Source organism: Oryzias latipes, chromosome 22, assembly GCF_053564925.1.
Source record: "Oryzias latipes strain Hd-rR chromosome 22, Olatipes_Hd-rR_3.1".
NCBI lineage: Eukaryota > Metazoa > Chordata > Actinopteri > Beloniformes > Adrianichthyidae > Oryzias > Oryzias latipes.
In genome coordinates this window covers 13,705,140-13,725,409 of record NC_136258.1, presented here as the reverse complement: position 1 = coordinate 13,725,409, position 20,270 = coordinate 13,705,140, and the positions used below count along the sequence as shown (strand labels likewise).

The 20,270-nt window shown below is 39.1% G+C and overlaps 1 protein-coding gene across 11 annotated transcripts in view; it reads right to left on the bottom strand.

Moving 5' to 3' along the window:
• kiz (kizuna centrosomal protein) overlaps positions 1 to 20,270 on the bottom strand; it is a 46,023-nt gene that overhangs the window by 22,424 nt on the left and 3,329 nt on the right. For 6 of the 11 annotated variants that reach the window (XM_078940717.1, XM_023951718.2, XM_078940716.1 and 3 more), the window contains exon 1: positions 102 to 258. The exons of 3 other annotated variants lie outside the window; for them this stretch is intronic. In XM_078940717.1, the coding sequence (XP_078796843.1) occupies positions 102 to 175 (74 nt within the window). In that variant the 5' untranslated portion in view covers positions 176 to 258. Of the gene's footprint in view, positions 1 to 101; positions 259 to 20,270 lie in introns of those variants that run through there. 2 more of the 11 variants (XM_078940712.1, XM_078940715.1) reach the window with 1 other exon arrangement.

Below are 20,270 nucleotides of genomic sequence, written 5' to 3'. Positions count from 1 at the left end.
AGCTGGCTGTGGATAACGAAGTAGTACCGGTTCGGTGTTTTCATTAGACTGAATTCTGGTTGGTTGGTTAAAAAAAGGGGGGAAAAAACACGAGAATCTACCTTTCATAAATCTCTTGCTGAATTTCTGTAACCTTTTTATAATACTGGTCTTCGCTGCAACTCAATCCTGCCATCTCTCAACGTCAGAAAAGGGGCAGGAAGGGGGCGGCTGTTCTGTTTACGGTGGTTACCATGACCACCGCTTCCCACAAACCCCTGCTGTAAACAGACTGCGCACATGGTGAGAACCCCCCACCCACCCACCCCCGTTAAAATAAAAATAAAAACAGTACTTCTTTTTAACTACAATGTACAGGCTCTTTAATTATTAAAGGACAATCATTAAAATAATTGTATTCTCATTCAATTGTTATCAAATCACTTTCCAAAATCATTTCCTAAATAAAGACTATTACAGTAGTGTTTTAACTTAAGTTACCCAATCTATTTCAAGAAAAGGGGTTCGTAATAAAATTACTATGTATATAAACAAATGTTGACTTAAAAGTTTTAACTTGGTTTTGATCACATTGATCATGATAGAAAAGTTTGGAGCAAATCTATGGAGTTCTATACTGTTCATAATTAAATAAATAAATACTTAATTAAATAAATAAATGTGACCTCATGCAAATACACAATCGACCAATAAATCTCTCATAAATATATAAAGAGATCATGAAATGAGGAAAAAGCTGCACACAGATTTTAAATTAGCCATTATATTATTCAATATATTTCATTTTGCTTTAAAAACCTGTTCATTATTTTAAAACAGCATTTTAAAATATTCATTTTATTCATGTGGGATATTATTATAATTCTACGTCTTTTTTCAGAACCTTGGATTTCAAAATCAATATTTTCCAAAGTAGCTTTGTTTTTATTTCATGTTGCTGTTTTTCACAATGGCTTATTTATTTCATGAAGACCTTTTTCAGGAGAATGAGTCTATCTGTCAATCAAACTAGACAAGGCGGAGACACTTTTGTGATTGGCTACTCCTTTGCTCAGACATGAGCAGCAGCAACCTAACTACATCGATCGAAGATGCTTCACCAAACGTGACGGCGCAATGCACACCCCTCAACACTAGGGGGAGTATGCACCTCAACACATCCACAGTGTTACACGAAATTGGGCAGTTTTGGTTCTAAATTTGTGGATAAAAGTGGCTTTGGGCGAGTGTGCATAATTCAGTTGGTTTTGTGGTCGGTTCGGCAATTTTCATCTTCTCATTAACATCTAGTAGTGGCCTGTTGGAGTTCCACAAAACTTCTATGAACTGGAGTTCCATGAACGCAACATGTTGCGTGTGGGAGGGGCTACCAGTTAATGCTTTAGCCTGATAGCCACATGGAGCGGTTGCCTGTGCTTATCTCAGTAAAAATGCATGGATGCACAATGCACATGGAGTGTTAAAAGATCAGGTTTATTTATTTTGAATAGTTCCACATGATGACAATGTTTCCATGTTTGAGTTCATGAGATCATCCCAGAGAGCCTCTGCTTCAGGTCCTGCAGTCAAACTACGTCTTAAGGCCTGTACACACCGGGACGAATATTTGCCAGGCGTTATTCGCCAGCGTTTTCGCCACATTTTTTGTGTTTACACCCAGGCGATTTTCGCTGACGATGAGCCGAGTGAACACGCAATTTCATTCCCTGACATTAGATGGCGCTTAATGTAAAACAGAAATACTCCTGTACACAAGGTGGCGCTGCGCAACTTCACGCTTCTTAAAGTCGCTTTTCGCTCAGAAGAAGAGAGCAAGTATTTGCTTGTCAGAATCATACAAAGAAAACATGAATATTTCAAGCACCAGTAGCTCCAACTGGTGCTTGGTTCGGGGATATTTTAGAATGTCCGTCATTATTTCTTCGCGGCAGAGTAGACGCTACTCGGCGTCTATCTTCTTCGCTGGTATGTGTGCTCAGCAAGGCAGTTTTGTGTTTGAGCGCCCCCAAGTTGTGTTTTACTGTAACTTCAGAAGCTCCAGACACGTGTGCAAAAGCGCCATTCTCATTGGTCGAATAGATTTCGACGCGAGGCGTCAAAAAAAACGAACCCGAGGCGTTTTTTTTTTGACGCTTTGACGCATGCCGTTTTTTCGCGTCGGTGTGCACACTCTCATTGGTGCCCTTTGTTTAGTCACGAGGCGTTAAACGTCGGCGAAAATCGCCGGTGAAATTCGTCCCGGTGTGAACGGGCCTTTACGTGTAAATCAGAGCGCCCAGGCAGCGCGAGAGTGAGTGTGTGAGCGCAAGTTAAGGGTCTCTTGCCCAGTTCCCTGGAAAAGTAATAATAAAAAAATGTTTCCTCCAAAGTACAGAGCCTGATTTTTGGAGTAAACCCTGGCTGCAGAATTGCTCAATCAATCCCGGATCTCCGCTGCGTTTTCCGACCACGGTCAGAAACGTCATCGGGAAAAATAAAATCAGAGGACCTGATTATAATAATTTTCTCATTGAAAATAGAAAAAAATCATAAGGTTCATGAGGCCTGAGCAGGTTTGTCCCGCTTTGCGCAGCTGCCTGGTCTAAGTCTGTCGGTCCCCCAGCTCGCCTCCTGTGAGCCGACACAGTGTGAGGCACGATGTGAGCTCTGAGTGAATGGCGTAAGAATGAGGTATGTTTCAACGGGGGACTTATAGACGTGGACGACCGGAGCTCCTCTTTGGTTTGGTTCACACAAACCCTCAAACTACAAAAACAGAGTCATCCATGTTTGCTGCAGCAGACAGATTGTTTGTCTCTATTTGATCTCTAATGTCAGCAAAGCCGTGCATATATCACTGAAACATGTAATCTCTCTGACTGGCACACCGCTGAGCGGGTATCGAGGTCGATTTCCATGGATGAGCCAATGAGCGTTTAGATCCCGCCCACTTTCACTGATTGACAGATAGACTCATTCTCCTGAAAAAGGTCTTCATGAAATAAATAAGCCATTGTGAAAAACAGCAACATGAAATAAAAACAAAGCTACTTTGGAAAATATTGATTTTGAAATCCAAGGTTCTGAAAAAAGACGTAGAATTATAATAATATCCCACATGAATAAAATGAATATTTTAAAATGCTGTTTTAAAATAATGAACAGGTTTTTAAAGCAAAATGAAATATATTGAATAATATAATGGCTAATTTAAAATCTGTGTGCAGCTTTTTCCCCATTTCATGATCTCTTTATATGTTTATGAGAGATTTATTGGTCGATTGTGTATTTGCATGAGGTCATATTTATTTATTTAATTAAATATTTATTTATTTAATTATGAACAGTATAGGACTCCATACAAATCAAGGTAAAAAGTCAATTCAGCTTTTAGCCATATGTGAAAAGGTCATTTTAATTTATTTTTGCCTAAGCTTTACTGTTCTTTATTTTTCACTTTAAACTTTGTAAGTTGTGTTAAGTAATCATTCATATGGACAATGAACTTATAGCAATATTTAGCCCTAGATAAATAAAAGGTGCTTGCTGTAAAATGAAAATTGATCTTGAGAGAATGGTTCATTTGCAGAGATGTGATTGATTTGCAAAGACATTTGAAATAATACCACATACATGTTTGCCACTTTTAATTGCATTTTTAAGCAGGGTTTTAGTACGATTTTTTTTCTGTTCTGCTGCAGACGTACAATATAATGTGTATGGCCATTGATATACCCTACCAGAGGTCACAATTTGCATGAGAATTAACAGCTAGTAAATTAAATGTATATTCAGAGCACATCTTCATTTAATTCATCAGACTTTTGTTACCGTGCTTGGCAGAACCTGTCCCGCCTCCAGCTAGTCAGAAACATCTGTGCAGTTAATAATTGTGATAAAAAGCTTACACAAATGCTAAATTATCTCCTCTATCCCCTCCCTTTTTCTGTTTCCCCCTTGTGCAAGACTTGAAACAGTTGATGCACCTCTGGGCGGTGTTTGGTTTATCTGTGTTTCATGGCTATTCTTCCACAACTGTGCCTTTCACGGCTCAGTTCTGAAGCTGTGTTAAGGATTATTGCAAAAGCCTTTTCCTCATTTATAAAAGAAACGTGCCCTCTATGTAGCCTATTGTGACACTTAGCATTTATTAAAACATTGAAGAACTGTGACATTTATAAACATATAATCTTGACACCAATGGTCGTGCATCAGACAGACAATTACCTGTAGGCTGAGGTTACATCATGTGCACTTATGAAACAGGATCTTCAAGAGAGCATTCTTCATCTGTGCAAATGCTTTCAAGTTCCATGAGTTAATTCACTGGTCACTAGTTTCTACAATTACCGTAGCTGATAACACATCTAAATATGATTGCTTTTGTTATTATTTTGAAATAGAGGGCATTTATGGTTTGTGCAGGTGTGATTTCTCATGTCCAGGATCAAATGTAATGTTGGACAATAGTAGCATGCCTTCAAATTTATCTGATTCAATTTTTGAAAAAAGGAAAAAACACATTTTTTATGCTTCTGTAAGTGTACATGTGTGCCAACATTTGATTTATTTGTGTGGTTTTGTCTATGAGAGGACAGAAATTAGTTAAGTGCTTTCAAGTGGATTGAAAGCTGCAACAAATCCCTTTCATAATTTCATGGAAAAGAAAGCTGACCAAATAAAGTGGGATTGAGATGAACTAGTTTCCAATGGTTGCCTTTTTGGTTGCAACTTTAGAAGAAATTGAACACTAAGTGGCTGTGCTAAACTGTGTTAGAGCAATTTGTAACTTATTTTCTCAATTTTGTCTCCTTTTATGAAGAAATGTGAGCTAGGGGATCAAACTCATTCCGATGCAGTGCTTGTTAGTGTTTTGAATAAACATCAGTGCAGTCTCAAGTGCTGTCTGAGAGCACAATGTTTCATTGTGGTTTTAACAAAGGCTCCCAGGTCTACTGACAGTGCCTTATTGTTGGCACATCCATGCCTTGTGATACAGCATTCACTCATTGTCCGGCTAGGACAAAACTTTTCATCTTCATTTGTTTCTTGTGCAATCAAAGATTGATTTAGCCATTTTGAGATGCTCTTTTAGTGGGTGTGGTAGTTGATGACAGATAAACAAAATAAAGAATAATCTTTTATTTTGAAATCTGTCTTTGAGTTCAAAATTAGAGTAATTGTTACTTCCAGGTGCAGCATTGGAAGTAAGTGCTGCTTTCAGTTGAACAATGGTTAGACTCTTGATGTTCAAGTTTGTTAACCGGGAAGGATTGATGTTTTTCTCATGAATACAGTGGTGGACAGAATTGTTTATACCCTTCAGTTAAAGAAAGAAAGTCCACAATGCTCACTGAAATGACTTGAAAAGTTCAAAGGTAACAATAAATTAAAATTAATTGAAAATTAAACAATCAAAATAAGCCATTACTTTTGAGTTGTTGATTAACAGAATTATATTTAAATGAAAAAAGTAATGAAATAGGGCTAGACAAAAATGATGCTACCTCCATAACTTAATATTTTGTTGCACAACCTTTTGAGGCAATGACTGCAATTAAACAGTTTCTGTAGTTGTCAATGAGCCTTCTGCACCTGTCCACAGGTATTTTGGCCCACCCCTCATGAGCAAACTGCTCCAGTTGTCTCAGGTTTGATGGGTGTCTTCTCCAAATGGCATGTGTCAGCTCCTTCCACAGATCTTCAATGGGATTCAGATCTGGGCTCATAGAAGGCCACTTCAGAATAGTCCAACACTTTTCTCTTAGCCATATTTGGGTGTTTTTGGCTGTGTGTTTGGATCGTTGTCCTGTTGGAAGACCCATGACCTGTGACTGAGACCAAGCTTTCTGACACTAGGCAGCACATTTCTATCCAGAATGCCTTGATAATCTGGAGATTTCCTTTTACCTTGGACAACTTCAAGACTGCCTGTGCCAGATGCTGCAAAGCAGCCCCAAAACAGAACTGAGCCTCCTCCATGTTTCACAGTAGGGACAGTGTTCTTTTCGTTGAATGCATCATTTTTGAGACTACGAACATAGAGCTGATGTGCCTTACAAAAAGCTCCAGTTTGGTCTCATCTGTCCAAAGGACATTTTCCCAGTAGCTTTGAGGCTTGTCAACATGCATTTTTGCAAATTCCAGTCTTGCTTTTTCCTCGGTCGTCTCCCATGAAGTCCACTCTGGCTCAAACAACGACGAATGGTTCGATCTGAAACTGATGTACTTTGATCTAGAAGTTCACCTTTAATGTCTTTGGAGGTTGTTCTTTGGATACAGTTCAAACTACCCGTCTCCTCAATTTGTCATTAATTTTCCTCTTCCAGCCACGTCCAGGGAGGTTTGCTACTGTCCCGTGGGTCATAAACTTCTGACTAATATGTGCCACTGTTGTCACAGGAACTTCAAGCTGCTTAGAGATGGTTTTATAGCCTTTACCTTTACTGTGTTTGTCTATAATTTTGTTTCTAATGTCCTGGGACAATTTTCTCCTTCGCTTTCTGTTGTCCATGTTCAGTGTGGTTCACACCTTTTCACCAAACAGCAACGTGACTATTTGTCTCCCTTTAAATAGTCAGACTGACTGATTATGGGTTTGAAAACAGCTGTGATGTCAATTAAAGGACATACCTGAGTTCATCATGACCCCGTGGACAATTAGTTCTCAGTCTTTTATGGAGGTACCATCATTTTTGTCCAGCCCTATTTCATTCGTTTGTTTTTTTAAATACTTCTGTTAATCAACAACTCAAAAGTAATGGCTGATTTTTATTATTAAATTTTCAATCAATTTTAATTTATTGTTACTTTTGAACGTTTCAAGTCATTTCAGTGAGCATTGTGGACATTCTTTCTTTAACTGAGGGGTACCATCAATTTTGTCCACCACTGTACATTATAATACTTCACTGTGCTTAGCTGCATTCCTCAGTGTTAATGTTTAACATCTATGCCTCGAAAATAATGAAAAGACCAGTGAATGTTTTTCTTATTTTGGGGACCATGTACAAGTAGGGTGGTGCAGAGGTTGAGTGGGGAAACCTCTGATGGGAGGATTGTAGGCTCTGTCCCCTCTTTGCCTACCCATGTGTCAAAGTGAACACCAAACGCCACAACGCTTCAGGTGGTTACAGGTTGGTTCCCTTTTTTGGAGCAGAGCCGCCATCAGGTGAATAGGACAATGAATGTAAAGCACGCTCTGGGCCTCAACAAAAATAGAAAAGGGCTAGCAAGGGGGCCCTTGCTATATCTCGGTTCACCTTTTGTTTCTCCTCCATGCTGTGTCTGCTGTACAGAATGCATTCAGCTTGCAAATTCTAGATTTCCACCAGTAATCTTTGCCAAGGATCCTTAGCTTCAGGACTTATTTTCGTTGGTTTTGAACTTTGAGAGTTTAAAGAAGAGAGAAAAGTGAGAAAACATGAAATTCTGTCTGTGTAAAGTGTGTTGAGTGTGCAGTCTTGGGTTTTCCAGCTGTAAAACATCTAAAATAATTTAAAAAAAAATAAGTTGAGTACTCACTGGATTTCACCTATCGCAGGTTATTTTTTAAAATGTTACTCCCAGGAAAACAAGGGAACACTATTGGTATATGCCTATTTACATTAATGTTACCAGAGAAGAGATGTTTTGTACTAAATATAGCTCCAAGCACTTTATATCTCAAATTCCAGATGCAGATGTTTAACTGCAAAATGTACCAAGGTCTCAAATTAATTTGTCTCAAATTAAATTTTAATTCACTAAAACAATCCTAAATTTAAATATGTCAAGCAATCTATCTATCTATCTATCTATCTATCTATCTATCTATCTATCTATCTATCTATCTATCTATCTATCTATCTATCTATCTATCTATCTATCTATCTATCTATCTATCTATCTATCTATCTGTCTGTCTGTCTGTCTGTCTGTCTGTCTGTCTGTCTGTCTGTCTGTCTGTCTGTCTGTCTGTCTGTCTGTCTGTCTGTCTGTCTGTCTATCTGTCTGTCTGTCTGTCTGTCTGTCTGTCTGTCTGTCTGTCTGTCCAATCTGTGTTTGTGTGTGTGTGTGTGTGTGTAGATGTGTCTTTGTGAGACAGAGTTTAGTGTTTACTGTCAGGTCAATAACACTGTTTTACATCCACATTAAGGAAGGCTTTATTTGTCTGTGTGAGGGAACATCCTCTCGTCTATTCCAGGGGTCATGCTAGGTTGACTTCACCATTGGTAGCCATTACTCTTTATATCTGTTAGTCTTCCAGGTCAAAATATCCTTCAATTTTAAATGAAATTGGGAATGTCAGGGGGCAAGGATCAACTCGTGTTCTGGCCCTTTCCACAGTAATAATCTGTCGTAGTGTTGTGTGTTGAGCTTGTGTCATGAACCCTGTGACCACCATCTTTGTGCCAACATCCCCACAACACAGCATGCATATTGATTGCAAATCGGGAGTGAGAAGACGTGTGTGTAATGTATGCATGCATGCTCATGCAAGTTCACCTTTTTCAAGCGAGTAGCAAGGGAATCGTCTTACTCTCTGGCTGATTAGAAAGCTCATGCATAGGAAATCACGACAGAGACACTGCTCCCCATCTGCTTGCTGTGCAGGTGAAAACAATTTACACATCACCAGGCTAATGGATACATTCATAGGGAGCACTGAGAGAGGCAAAGAGTGATTGAGCAGGATAGGGAGAGAATAACAGAAAGCAAAAAAAGAGTCAGGTTTGTAATGGGCACAGGCCAAGGCAGTTCACTACCCCTGCTCATGTGGCCAAGTCAGATAGCACCCTATCAGATAACAGATAATCACCTGGGTCAGGGAATAATGAAAGCGGTCACGGCCCACCAGAGCAGGCTTTTGCCCGTGCTAAAGACACTTGTAAACAATTCGACTGGGTGAAACATGGCAATAATATGTTGATTCAGCAGGTAATGAGGTCTTCCCTGAATCAATACCCTCCGCTAACCCCCTTTTCTCAGGTGTGCGAATGAAGAGCATTGAGCCAGGTTGGTGATCGTGCACCTATGACGATGACCTTTCCGTGGCAGTAAGGACACGACGCAGTTTGAAGAGGACTATTCTCGCATTGCACAAGGCGTTGAGTGTCAGAACTTTCATTCGCAGCAAGCAAATGAACAGGCAAGCGCTGCATGCTAATGAGCGGCAGGCTATTTTCCACCTTTTTTATCTGCACATTATGCTCTTGACTTTGGAGAAGGTGGGAATTAGGTTGGACCTCAGTGTCAGGCTGCCTGATGGCTCCGCTCAGGAAAAACTGGTAATTGAAGCCAATGGCTGCCGCGGAGGAGGTCTGAATTTGGAAATAAACAGTTTCAAGCACTGCACGTCATTTCTAGAGAGATGACAGGGGGAATGGAAATGAGCTGTCTGGATCTAATGTGCTTTCACAGCAGGGAAAAAGGGGACCATCTTTCAGATAACAATTCCACTCATTAGGACTTCAGTGGCACTGTAATGACAAGAGACAAAGTTGCAGAATTCAGGGAGGACAATTAGGAGATGCTGGCACATAGTCAAACCATATAAACAAGGACACATTCTGCATAGAATCTGGCTTCACACAATGAGTACATTAAATCGCTTTGTAGGGGAGTAAAAAAGAAAAGAACATTTTAGGATCCTGCTGAGTAATTATTGTTTATGCATTAATGTCTTCATAATTGCTTGTTTATTAATAAAAGAAAAACTTAATTTCCCTCTTGTTGTTAAAATAGCTTCCTCATATCTGAGTTTGTGCTTATAAAGGAACTTGCATGTTTTCCATGCATTTTCAATTGATATCAGCATTCAATTCCTCTTCTTTTAGTTTTTTAAACCATTGAATTTTTGGACCTTTTTTTGTTTTTCTTGTCTAAAAAAGCTACAGTATCCTTTAAATTTAAATGTAAATTTTTTTTCGATTATCGATAATCTGTCTGCGCTTGTATTTTCAGTTTAAAACGTTGCAGTAGAGATGTTGGGGACAAATTTAAGAAATTGACACATTCCTTGTATGAATCTTTACTTTTTCCTATTTTATTCCCATCTTGTTTTGGCCTTTTTCTCTAACTTGAACAAACTGAACCATATCTGGCTTATATCATGTTCCAAGGAGAAGCAATTCTAGTGATTCGTGTTTACATACTACTTTTTTCTAGTTTTGGAGTCACTACCTTCTTTTATCTCAATTTCCTTAGGGTTACCAATAACAATAACAAATTATTCCCTTTTTGTGCAGCATCCCTGCACTCAAAACCCTTCATACTGTCTTTTCCTTGCCCAAACAAAAGTTCAGAAACCCCCAAAAGGGTCATATTTGAAGCAGGACTCCAGAAGTGGAACGTAAACTTTCAGAGCAATTGTCTGGAGGATCCCTCTCCTTGGACTGAATTTGTTTATATTCTTATGGATGACTGTAGCTGGTTATCTCTGATGCCTTTTAATGCGCCATCTGTAAAAAAAAAAAAGAAAAAGTAAAAGACAAAGTCCTATGGACATGGCACGCAACCTTAATGCAGCTGGTGAGACTACAGGGGTTTCTTATGCTCTGATAGCGTACATGCTCATGAATAAAACAAAGGGTTTAGGGGGCTTCCTGTTCAGCTAATTCACAATGCAGGGCTTCCAATCGGTTTTTATGGTACTTGGGCAAAATAGTTTTTCTGTCTCCGCTTCTGGGCTGTGTGCAGCGCAGGGAGTGGATTCTCAGGGGCTCAAACAGGGAGAGTACCATAATCAGTTATTGTGCACTGGTGAAGTTAACACAAGCTGAGACACATACTGTATTGTAAATTTTTCATTTTATGCAAACAAACAGAGCAGTAGAGTTTCTAAAATGCTCGTAGTACATAGGAAACTTTGGGAATGTTTTTTTATTGAGTTGTGTGACTAAAATTCCAATAACTGAAGGATCACAGAAGCTCATCTCTTAAGACCAGACCTTTTGCTAAAGGTAAGTCTCTACCCTGTCTTTGCAATTAGCAATGACAAGCATGGCGTCCTTCCATGTGAGACCTGTTTGCAGACTCATTACCAGGCCCCGCTGGTTTCTGCTGCAGTGAGAGGAAGTTAAACAAAGCGCCACTCACACTGAGCCTTTCTGCGGTGACAACAGGCTCCAAACCCATCTCCAAATGCTGGGAAGTGAAGGGTCTGTGAAAACAAACCTCTGTGACACCCTTCCCTCTTTCTTCTGCTCCAACACACTCTGTCAACGTGCGAATCGATCACTTGTACCACGAGCAGCTGTTATAACTGAGAAAACAAATCAAGAGAAACCAAGGGGATATAAAGCCTGGAACCTCTCTATCCTGAAAAAAAAAAATTTCATTTTCATGTGAAAGTTGGTTGCTCTTTACTTCTGTGCTGCAGTCAGCAACAAACTCCCTGATGTTACATGAAATGGTGTAAATAAATAAGGAGCCGCCAGAGCTTTTGGTCAGATGTATATGTATTGGTTTACTGTATGTAAAGCATACACACACAGTACACACACACACCAGAGGTAAAGGGGACCTAATTAAATACAGACAGTGACTGTGTGGACTGGCGTACAGTTTAGCTCGGCCTCAAGCTGCCACAGCAACAGTTCATCTCGGCCAATTAGATGTTACATCAAAGCCAAAGCGACCATGAAGCAATGGGTTCACAAACGACATTGTTGTGTGTGTGGTCACCAATCAGCAATGCCCCCCGCTGGGATGTACCGTCGTTGAAGCTGCAGAGAGAGTCACCTGACGACAGCTAGTGGAGCAGAGGCCTCCCCGCCCGCTGTGTGATCTTCTCCTAATGTGCATGTTGCTGAGCCACAGGCCTCAGAGATGAAATCAATGTGATGTTTAAAAAAAAAAAAAAAAATCATCTGATCCTGAAGCAAGTTTTCCATCCACTGGTCCTCTTTCTGTCAGAGTACGTGTGCGTTTGATCTTCACAGTGTGATGTAACCAAACTAATGATAAAAGTACCTACTTCTGCTCAAATTATTGACAATTCAAAGCACCTTTTCTCCGCCTTTGTTTGGTTCGACCATGAGCCAGATATGCAGTAATTATTTCCTTGACCAAAAGCTAAACTTGGACACTGTCTGATGCCTAAATTTAAATGTAGATAAAAATTGATTTGGAAAATTATTTTTCTAATTTTTTCTTATTCTTTTAAAGACCTTTATCTTGATGGTGAGTCCTGTATCTTGTAGAAATTGGTGGTCCCATAAAATATTGGATTCTTTAAAATATAAGACAGTGCAGTCAGAAAAAGCTCCAGTTAGTTCATTCAAATGAGCATGAAATAAAATAAATATATCTTGTAATTAAATTTACTGGAGCTATTCTGACCCACTTATAAAATATGTGTGAGGTTACTTATTGCTAGTATTGGAAATGCGTGCTGGAAATAAACATCCAACCTCGCCGTCACGAAGTCATTTATTAAGTAAGAATATAGTTTTTGATAATTCTGATATTTTTTACCTTTGGGTGAAACATAATTACTGGTTATGTAACATTAAGGCCCATCGTGTTGATTATTGTTCAGTGTTTGAAAGGGTGCAGTTCTCCGTGAATTAATAGATGATTAATGCACAGCAGATATACTTCATTCGAAATTCCTTTATTAACAGTCAGTGCAGTGGGTGCCATGGTTAAAAGCTCTTGTACCTCGCATAAGCCTCAGATGTAACTACACTCTTAATTGCTTGCCATGGATTTCTTTGAAAGGCTATATTTAATTAAATGCCTGCTATTTCTGGACTAATGGAACTTATACCATATGTAAAAGATCTGATGAGAATTCCCCTCGAGCAAATATTATGCCAAAACTTTTGTTTTTCTGACATGGAAAATTGGGATAAATGTGACTTTTTTGTATTCAAACTTGGTAAGCACATTTATATTTCTATTAATTTTTAGCAAAGTTTCACATATTTTAAAACTGTTAATCTGATGCACTATATGGGAGAGTGTACTAAGACCAATAGGCATTTATCAGTGCTTCCAGGAGAGCATAGGGCCACCTAGTGTTAGCATTTAAAACACAGGAAACTCAGGTTTTAGATTACTTGAAGTAAGGGCTGGAAACACTCATAATGTGTGTAAACATTGGTTCAACTACCTTTAAAAACTTTTTGGAAAATTAAAATAATATTATACTTCACAACATAGTTTGTTCTTCATTTTAAACAAATATGACTTCAAGACCTGATTGTTTTTGTGTCATCTCTGCTCGTCTAAAAAGTTGAAGAAAAAAAAAGGGGAAAAACAAAACAAAACACTTCTTTAAAGATCCTTGTGTTATTATGTCAAGTTGCCCCCCCCCCCCCCCCACCTCATGGAATATGTTTTTTTAAATCTTGGGTAAGGGTGCCCCCATCTGGCCAAAGGCTTACTGAAATGTTCACTTCTTCCATGAAACACATCTCCTTTTCCACTGGTTAATCATGCTCTCATGCAGTAATCTCAACTGCAAAGGATAATTGTCAGATGTTATTGATTTGACAGATTTTTAGTAATTTTTGTTACATTTATTTCCTTTAATTCAAAAGAATACTATACACATATTTTTCTCATTTCTTTCTTTTTTTTTGTATCTTTTCCCCCGTTTGACACACACACACACACACACATACAACTTCAGGTCCTATGCAAAAATGCTGCTTCAGGGGTTGATTGAAATAACTGCGGCCGCGCGCTGCCATGTAATTTGCCGTCTTGCCGGAGGAGCCCATTTTCTGTCTGTGTGGTCACTGGGCACAGGCTGCTGTTCATCAGTATGGAAGTCTACGAGGTGGGGAGAAATTGAAATGATGGACACTGAGCGGCGAGAATCAGCAGCTCGATAAGCCCCCCCCTAATTGCTTAGCAACGGTGTTCCAGGGTCGCTCATTTGAGATCAAGAGTTTAGTGGACTGAAGACACCGCTTTGGAGAAATAGAGCTTGTGCCATTCGATAAGACAGGGAGAAATGGGCTCTATCTTCTACTTCCTCTCTGCCCTTCTCTTCTATCCGTCCACCTCTCCCGTCTCTCACTCCTCATTCTCCCACAGTCTCTCTCCCACCTACTAGCATCCCCCCTACCCACCCACCCCACACACCTTCTCCTACCAGGATGATTATGTTACCTTTCAACTGCATGATGTATTCAGTTCCCCAGATTATTTTCTGTCATCTCAGTTAATTGAATTCTGTCCATCATATATTGATGTTTTCACATTTGCATAAAGGTTAGAGTGGTGAAGAGTGTCAAACTTCAATTTAGACAATGTCACTCAAACAAATATACCGGCCTCTTTCTCCGACCCCCCCCCCATATTTTGGCTCTCTGTAGGTGGCTATTTCAAGATTCACTGTGAATTTAGATAGATCTGTATTTGATGTATATGTGTCAACTGTCATATATGTGTAAATATGAATAAGAAAATGATTCCCTGGTGTGTTGCTTGACCGGTCTTAATTGGGTGTTGGCACATATTTGATGTCCATGTCCACATGGTGGCCCCATCCATGAAGGTATATAAGCATCGCTGGTGGCAGAAGCTTCATGTAAGCACTTCCTCATACCTTCCTACTCATTGTGAAGTGTCTCTAACGTCCAGCTTCCAAATGTCGCTTAAAGATGTGGGGGGACCTTGGTGGGAGGAGTAAGAGAAAGATCTAGAGGAGCGTGATGCTCAATGTATCCTGAGACGTAAACAGATGCATATGTGAAAACATAGACATGTTGACACACTCTTCCCTTGAGATGTCCAGCAGTCTGTTAAATGGGTACAACTGTTCAAGCGGAGCATAATAGCGAGTCACACAAGAAGATGTTGCTAAAAAAGGAAGGAGACTTCCCTCGCAGACAGTTCACATTTAATGTTAAGTGTCCAGGAATATCCAATTATGTTGTGTCGACGATTGATTTGTGTGTTTCAAACATCAATTTTCATATTAGCCCTTAAAAAAAACATCTATTAGGTTTTAAAAAATCACATTGGCATGTGACGACAGTGTGAAGCCGGAGCTAAAAGAAAAAAAAGTCTGTGTCAGTTAGTCGATAAATGGGAGCGTGGAAGACGACGGACAGATTAGAGTGCTTATCTCTTTTCATCAGCTCTGAATGCCGGCTGAATTGAAGGTCAATATCTGAGGATTCTCCATGCCGAGCAGGTGTCTAGAGAGTATGGATTGGTTAGTGCTTGCGGCGCCTCTTCCCGTCTTTGTGGACAGGCCAGGGCCAATTTCAAATGTGTCATAGCTGCATTTGAGCCAACAGTAACCTGGACAAAACCACTATACATTATACTGCTTTCCTCTTTAGCACTGCTTCCCCCTTCGCTCTCCTCTTTATTCTCCCTTATCATCTCGCCATCTCTGAGTTCTCGCCGGTGGTCTAGATATGTCAGACCTTGGGCTTTGTCATGCCTCATGACACAAGGTGCGAGTTATCAGTGGAAGAAATGTCTGCTGAAAGACAAGCAGAGGTCTGTTAGTATTTATGATAACATGAAAGACAAATTTGTGCTGATGTTTACTAGAGGATGTACAATCTGTTTTCCGCAACAGATGTGGTAAAAGGCTCGGCAGTGGGGAAAACGTCTTTTTTTGATTGTAAATTAGAAAGCACAAAAATAGAGAAGGGGAAAGTGAAAGCATGCCTCGTTTCAATAAGCCATCTGTTTACAGCCATTTTCAAGGTTGTTCATTATTGATTACATCTCTATTTCTCCTTCCACGGTTGCAGTTAAAAAAACACTGCAGATAAAGAAGTATTTAAAACTTCCTCAGACGGTGCTCAATTCTATCTATCTTCTTTTCTCTCCCCTGGTTTGCAATGAATGCAAAAGATTTCCCATGGAAATAAATGGTGAAAAGCTTACAGGCTGCAAAGGGGGCAGATGGCGCTCCGCTGTTTTGTATTTATGTTTAGCACTCTGTTCAAACTCTACAAAAGCGGTAGATAAATATTGGCCTTCATGTGTTGCCATACAGGATCGTATGCAGAATCTATGTACGTTGATGACGAGGCCAGGGAGGTGGTGCTTGTCTGTTAAAAGGTCTTGTCCGGCGTGTCAGAGGGCCCTTTTGGCTACTCTTTTCTCAGACAAAGCTTTGGTGAAGGAGCTCACTCCAGCAGGACATGGCTGCTGGGGGGGAGAAAGCAGCAGCAGCACTCCAGACCTACTCGCCTGCAGGAGCAGGCTATCTCAGCCACCTAGTCTGCTCCCCGGGCTGTCCATTACCATCCACTCCCGTTACCACTAACTACAGGGAAAGCTATATCTGACCTTATCTTAGCATGTGTGCAGCTGTCTATCAGTTTGCACTGACAGAGACAGAAAAAAAACTTCTCTCAGAGAGCATAGGGAAATCTTAAAATCAGCAGCACTTGCAAAAGTGCACTGCCGAGCTAGTGCAGAAAATGGATATAACAGGGTGAGAAAATAGCTTTACGTAGTCAGCGGTCTCACAGAGTAAGTGTCCAGACTGAAGATGATGGGTGAAATTGTAGAAATGATTTTATGTTTGCAAAATGAATTGAGCCGCAAAAAAAAAAATCATATAGTTTTGGAGCATAAAGAGAGAGCTCCTGCAGAGTATTACAGAGAAATGAATGGCTGGCTTTATTTGTGTATGCATCTGTAACGTTATTGTGGCCATTTTTATTCATGCGGGCAAAGTTGTGTGTTCACCCTTGGCTTTTATTTACATGGTAGTCTTTCGTCAGCTCAACGGGAGAGCCTAGCGCGCTGTAGATAGGTCCTTTCAGAGACCCACAAAGGCCGCTTCAGCAGCTTTTTGTTGCCGTAACTACCTCTTTCTTCCTCACATTCCAAATATCTTTGGTTCAGACCTGGTGGCCTTGATGAACAAGGTTCTATGGAATCAATCAACTGCTTCTCTCGGAAGATCTTAAAATGGTTTAATGTTGGCCTTGCCACATTGTCCTTTTAAGATATAAACCTCATCCAACTTACGCCTGAGATCCAAGTTTCTTTTCTGCGGGGTCTTTTTGTGTGGAGTGGATTTCAGAGAGGCCGCAGCATGAGGAAAAAAAAAACACAAGCAAAGAGAGACAAGCAAGGCTGAGGTGTATTGTCCCCACTAATAATGAATAATAGCATACCTCAAGTATTTTTTGTGATTTCTTCATTAGACGCAGTCAAAGAAACATCTTTAAATCATTCTATTTTATTTTATTTCACATTTAACTTTTCACACAAGATACATTACTTCTTGTATTACAAAAAATTCTATCATTTTTTTGCACTGATTTGAACACAATTCACTGTGGAATTTTCACTGTGGCTTTAATATAGGGTAGGATTACTGTCAATACATTTATATATGTGTATATATAGCCTTGCAGCATTGAGATCATAAACAAGAGAAAGGGTGATTTAAGGGTGTATTCAGATTGGACTTATTTGGTACACTTAAAATTAACCAGAGTTTGTTTCCCCCGATAAACCGGAACAAAGATTTAGTTTGAAAACATCTAAGCGGACCCATCTTTGGAGGTGGTCTCGGTACATTTTCAATTGGCTCGAGCTTCGGTTTGCTCTGTGATTCATCAGTCTAAATACAATCCCTCCTCGGAGCGGAACAACTGAGCCAAAACAACCACTGTAGCCAGTCATCACGTGATGTAAACAAAGTAGGAAAGAGGCAAAGGGTGAGCCGCGGACAAATGTAAAGCAAAGATTGTCGTGCTATCCAACAGCAGAAAGAGTCCAACTCCTTGCTTGTTAGAACATCTATTATAACACAGCTAAAAATGCTTCTTACATACTTTTCTGTGTCTGATTACACTGCATGCGCCCAGCGCTGCTGTGATGCCATCCTAAAAGCTACCTTGTAGTTACTTAAAAGAATTGTCTTAAAAACAATGCCATCAAAGCAACTTTTAAAGGGATACACATTGCTTTCACTTTTTTCCTGACAATTATTATGTCATAAGCCCTTATCAGCGTACATTCTTAGTCATCTTCTTCCCAGTAACCACCTTGCAGAATGCCAAAACAAAAAACAAAGCGACTAAAAGTGTTGCGCCTGACGTTGATACAGGTGTTAAAAATTGGTCAGCGAAATATAAAGTTTGAATAAGTAACCTATCCTGAAAAGGATTGCAAGGCGCAGGACTTCCATAATTTCTGCCAGTAGTTACCTTGCACTTGTAATTCCTGGCCAATGACTGAAGAGATCTTTAGTTGTGTGGCTTTGTTTACAAGCTTTTGTTCGGAACAAAAAAGTCAGCTGAATACAGATCAAACGCAAGGTACAGGGACTCGGTCTGGACCAAATAATTTTCCCAGTCTGAATACATCCTAAATAACGAATAATGCCCGACAAAGTGTACATTATCAGAAATTAGCAGACGTTGCAGAAGCCTGAACGTGGAAGACAGTTGCTTCTATATCACTGCACAGCGCAGTGATATAGAACGTTTGGGCTATGTAACCGGAACTTCTTTTTTAGGATTGGAATATCACTTTTTAATCCAAACCCGGCAGCCAATCAGAATCAAATATTCACCCAGACCATGGTATAATGGTCTCGGTGTCTGGTAGAATGAACAATACCATCTTTAGGGCTGTGTAGATAAAATTAAAATTAAAATAATATTGCCATGTGTTAGCAAGAATTTTCATAAAAAGAAAAAAGTTAGCTATTTTGATCATAGTGATATGACTTTCTTTGTTAATCGGCACCACTGTAGGCTGCCAACTACCTTAGCCCTTAGTTAGCTTACCTATTTTGTTTCATTATAGATAGATAGATAGATAGATAGATAGATAGATAGATAGATAGATAGATAGATAGATAGATAGATAGATAGATAGATAGATAGATAGATAGATAGATAGATAGATAGATAGATAGATAGATAGATAGATAGATAGATAGATAGATAGATAGATAGATAGATAGATAGATAGATAGATAGATAGATAGATAGATAGATAGATAGATAGATAGATAGATAGATAGATAGATAGATAGATAGATAGATAGATAGATAGATAGATAGATAGATAGATAGATAGATAGATAGATAGATAGATAGATAGATAGATAGATAGATAGATGACTTTATTAATCCCACAATGGGGAAATTTCATTTATCTGTGGCAGCAACACGACATTCAGAAATAATCTATATAATATAACATCAATAAAGGACATCACAAATTACATTTATATTAGATAATTAAAAATATTACTAAAATTATTATGAAAAACTATTATCAAAAATGAGATTCTTATTAAATAAAGAAATAAATATAAAATAAAGCTGCAAAAGTGTAAAAAAACATGCGGTCTGCAAAATATGTAAACTTTAAAAAAACATTACAAATGTTTTCAAAATACAGAAATAACTAATGAAGTTCACACCAAGAACAAAAACAAACAACTGTTCAGGAACAAAAAACAATTTGAAATTGAAAAACAACAACTACAACAAAAGTAAATGAATCAATGACTTTTACAGTTATTATACTTTTATTATCAACCTTTTTCGTAAAACATAGACTTTTTTTCACCCAATAAGTGTATTGGCATGTCTACTACTCCTCTTTGGACTATTTTCCGCCACTTCTGGGTCTGAAACGGTCTGCGTGTGCATTGTTTAAACGATCAGATGTTGTTGCTTGGCAACAAAAAAACACTATTGGAAAAGTGTTAAAGAATGCTTTTTTTTATTATCTGTTATTTATTTTATTAGAGTTATGGTAACACATTGTTTTTCTCACTGTGGCATCAATAAAGTTCGATTCTATTTTATTCTAGTTTAATTCTGTTCAATTCAGTTTTAATTGCATAGCCCAATATTAAACATAGTTGGATCAATGGGCTTCATAACAGTAATTATATAAGAACATGAAATCAGTCATGAAGTAAAAAAGGTAATTGCTAAACTTAACTAAACAGACTATGCTAAACTGGGTATCCCTGCCCTTAGACCGTCCTTCTTGGTAAGGAAAAACTCCTAAAAATTAAACGGATTCCAGGAAAAAAAAGAAGAAACTTCAGGAATGTCCCCCAGGACAGACAGGAAATGTACCAGGACTCTTAGAGAATAATTAGCTTATCTAACTCTACAACTACATGGCTGAAAAGTAGGACAGTAGCAGATGGGTTTCATCCAGATGAAACTAGGTGAAGACTGGGGACGCAAGACGAGCCAGAGGCGAGGTCCACGGCCAAGTGTAGGAGCACAGACCAGTCAAATGGAATCTGGGAGTGGGAGAGGGACAACACACTAATCGCATTGCACCAAACAGGGCCATGGACAATTGAATGATAAATAAAAGATCAAGAA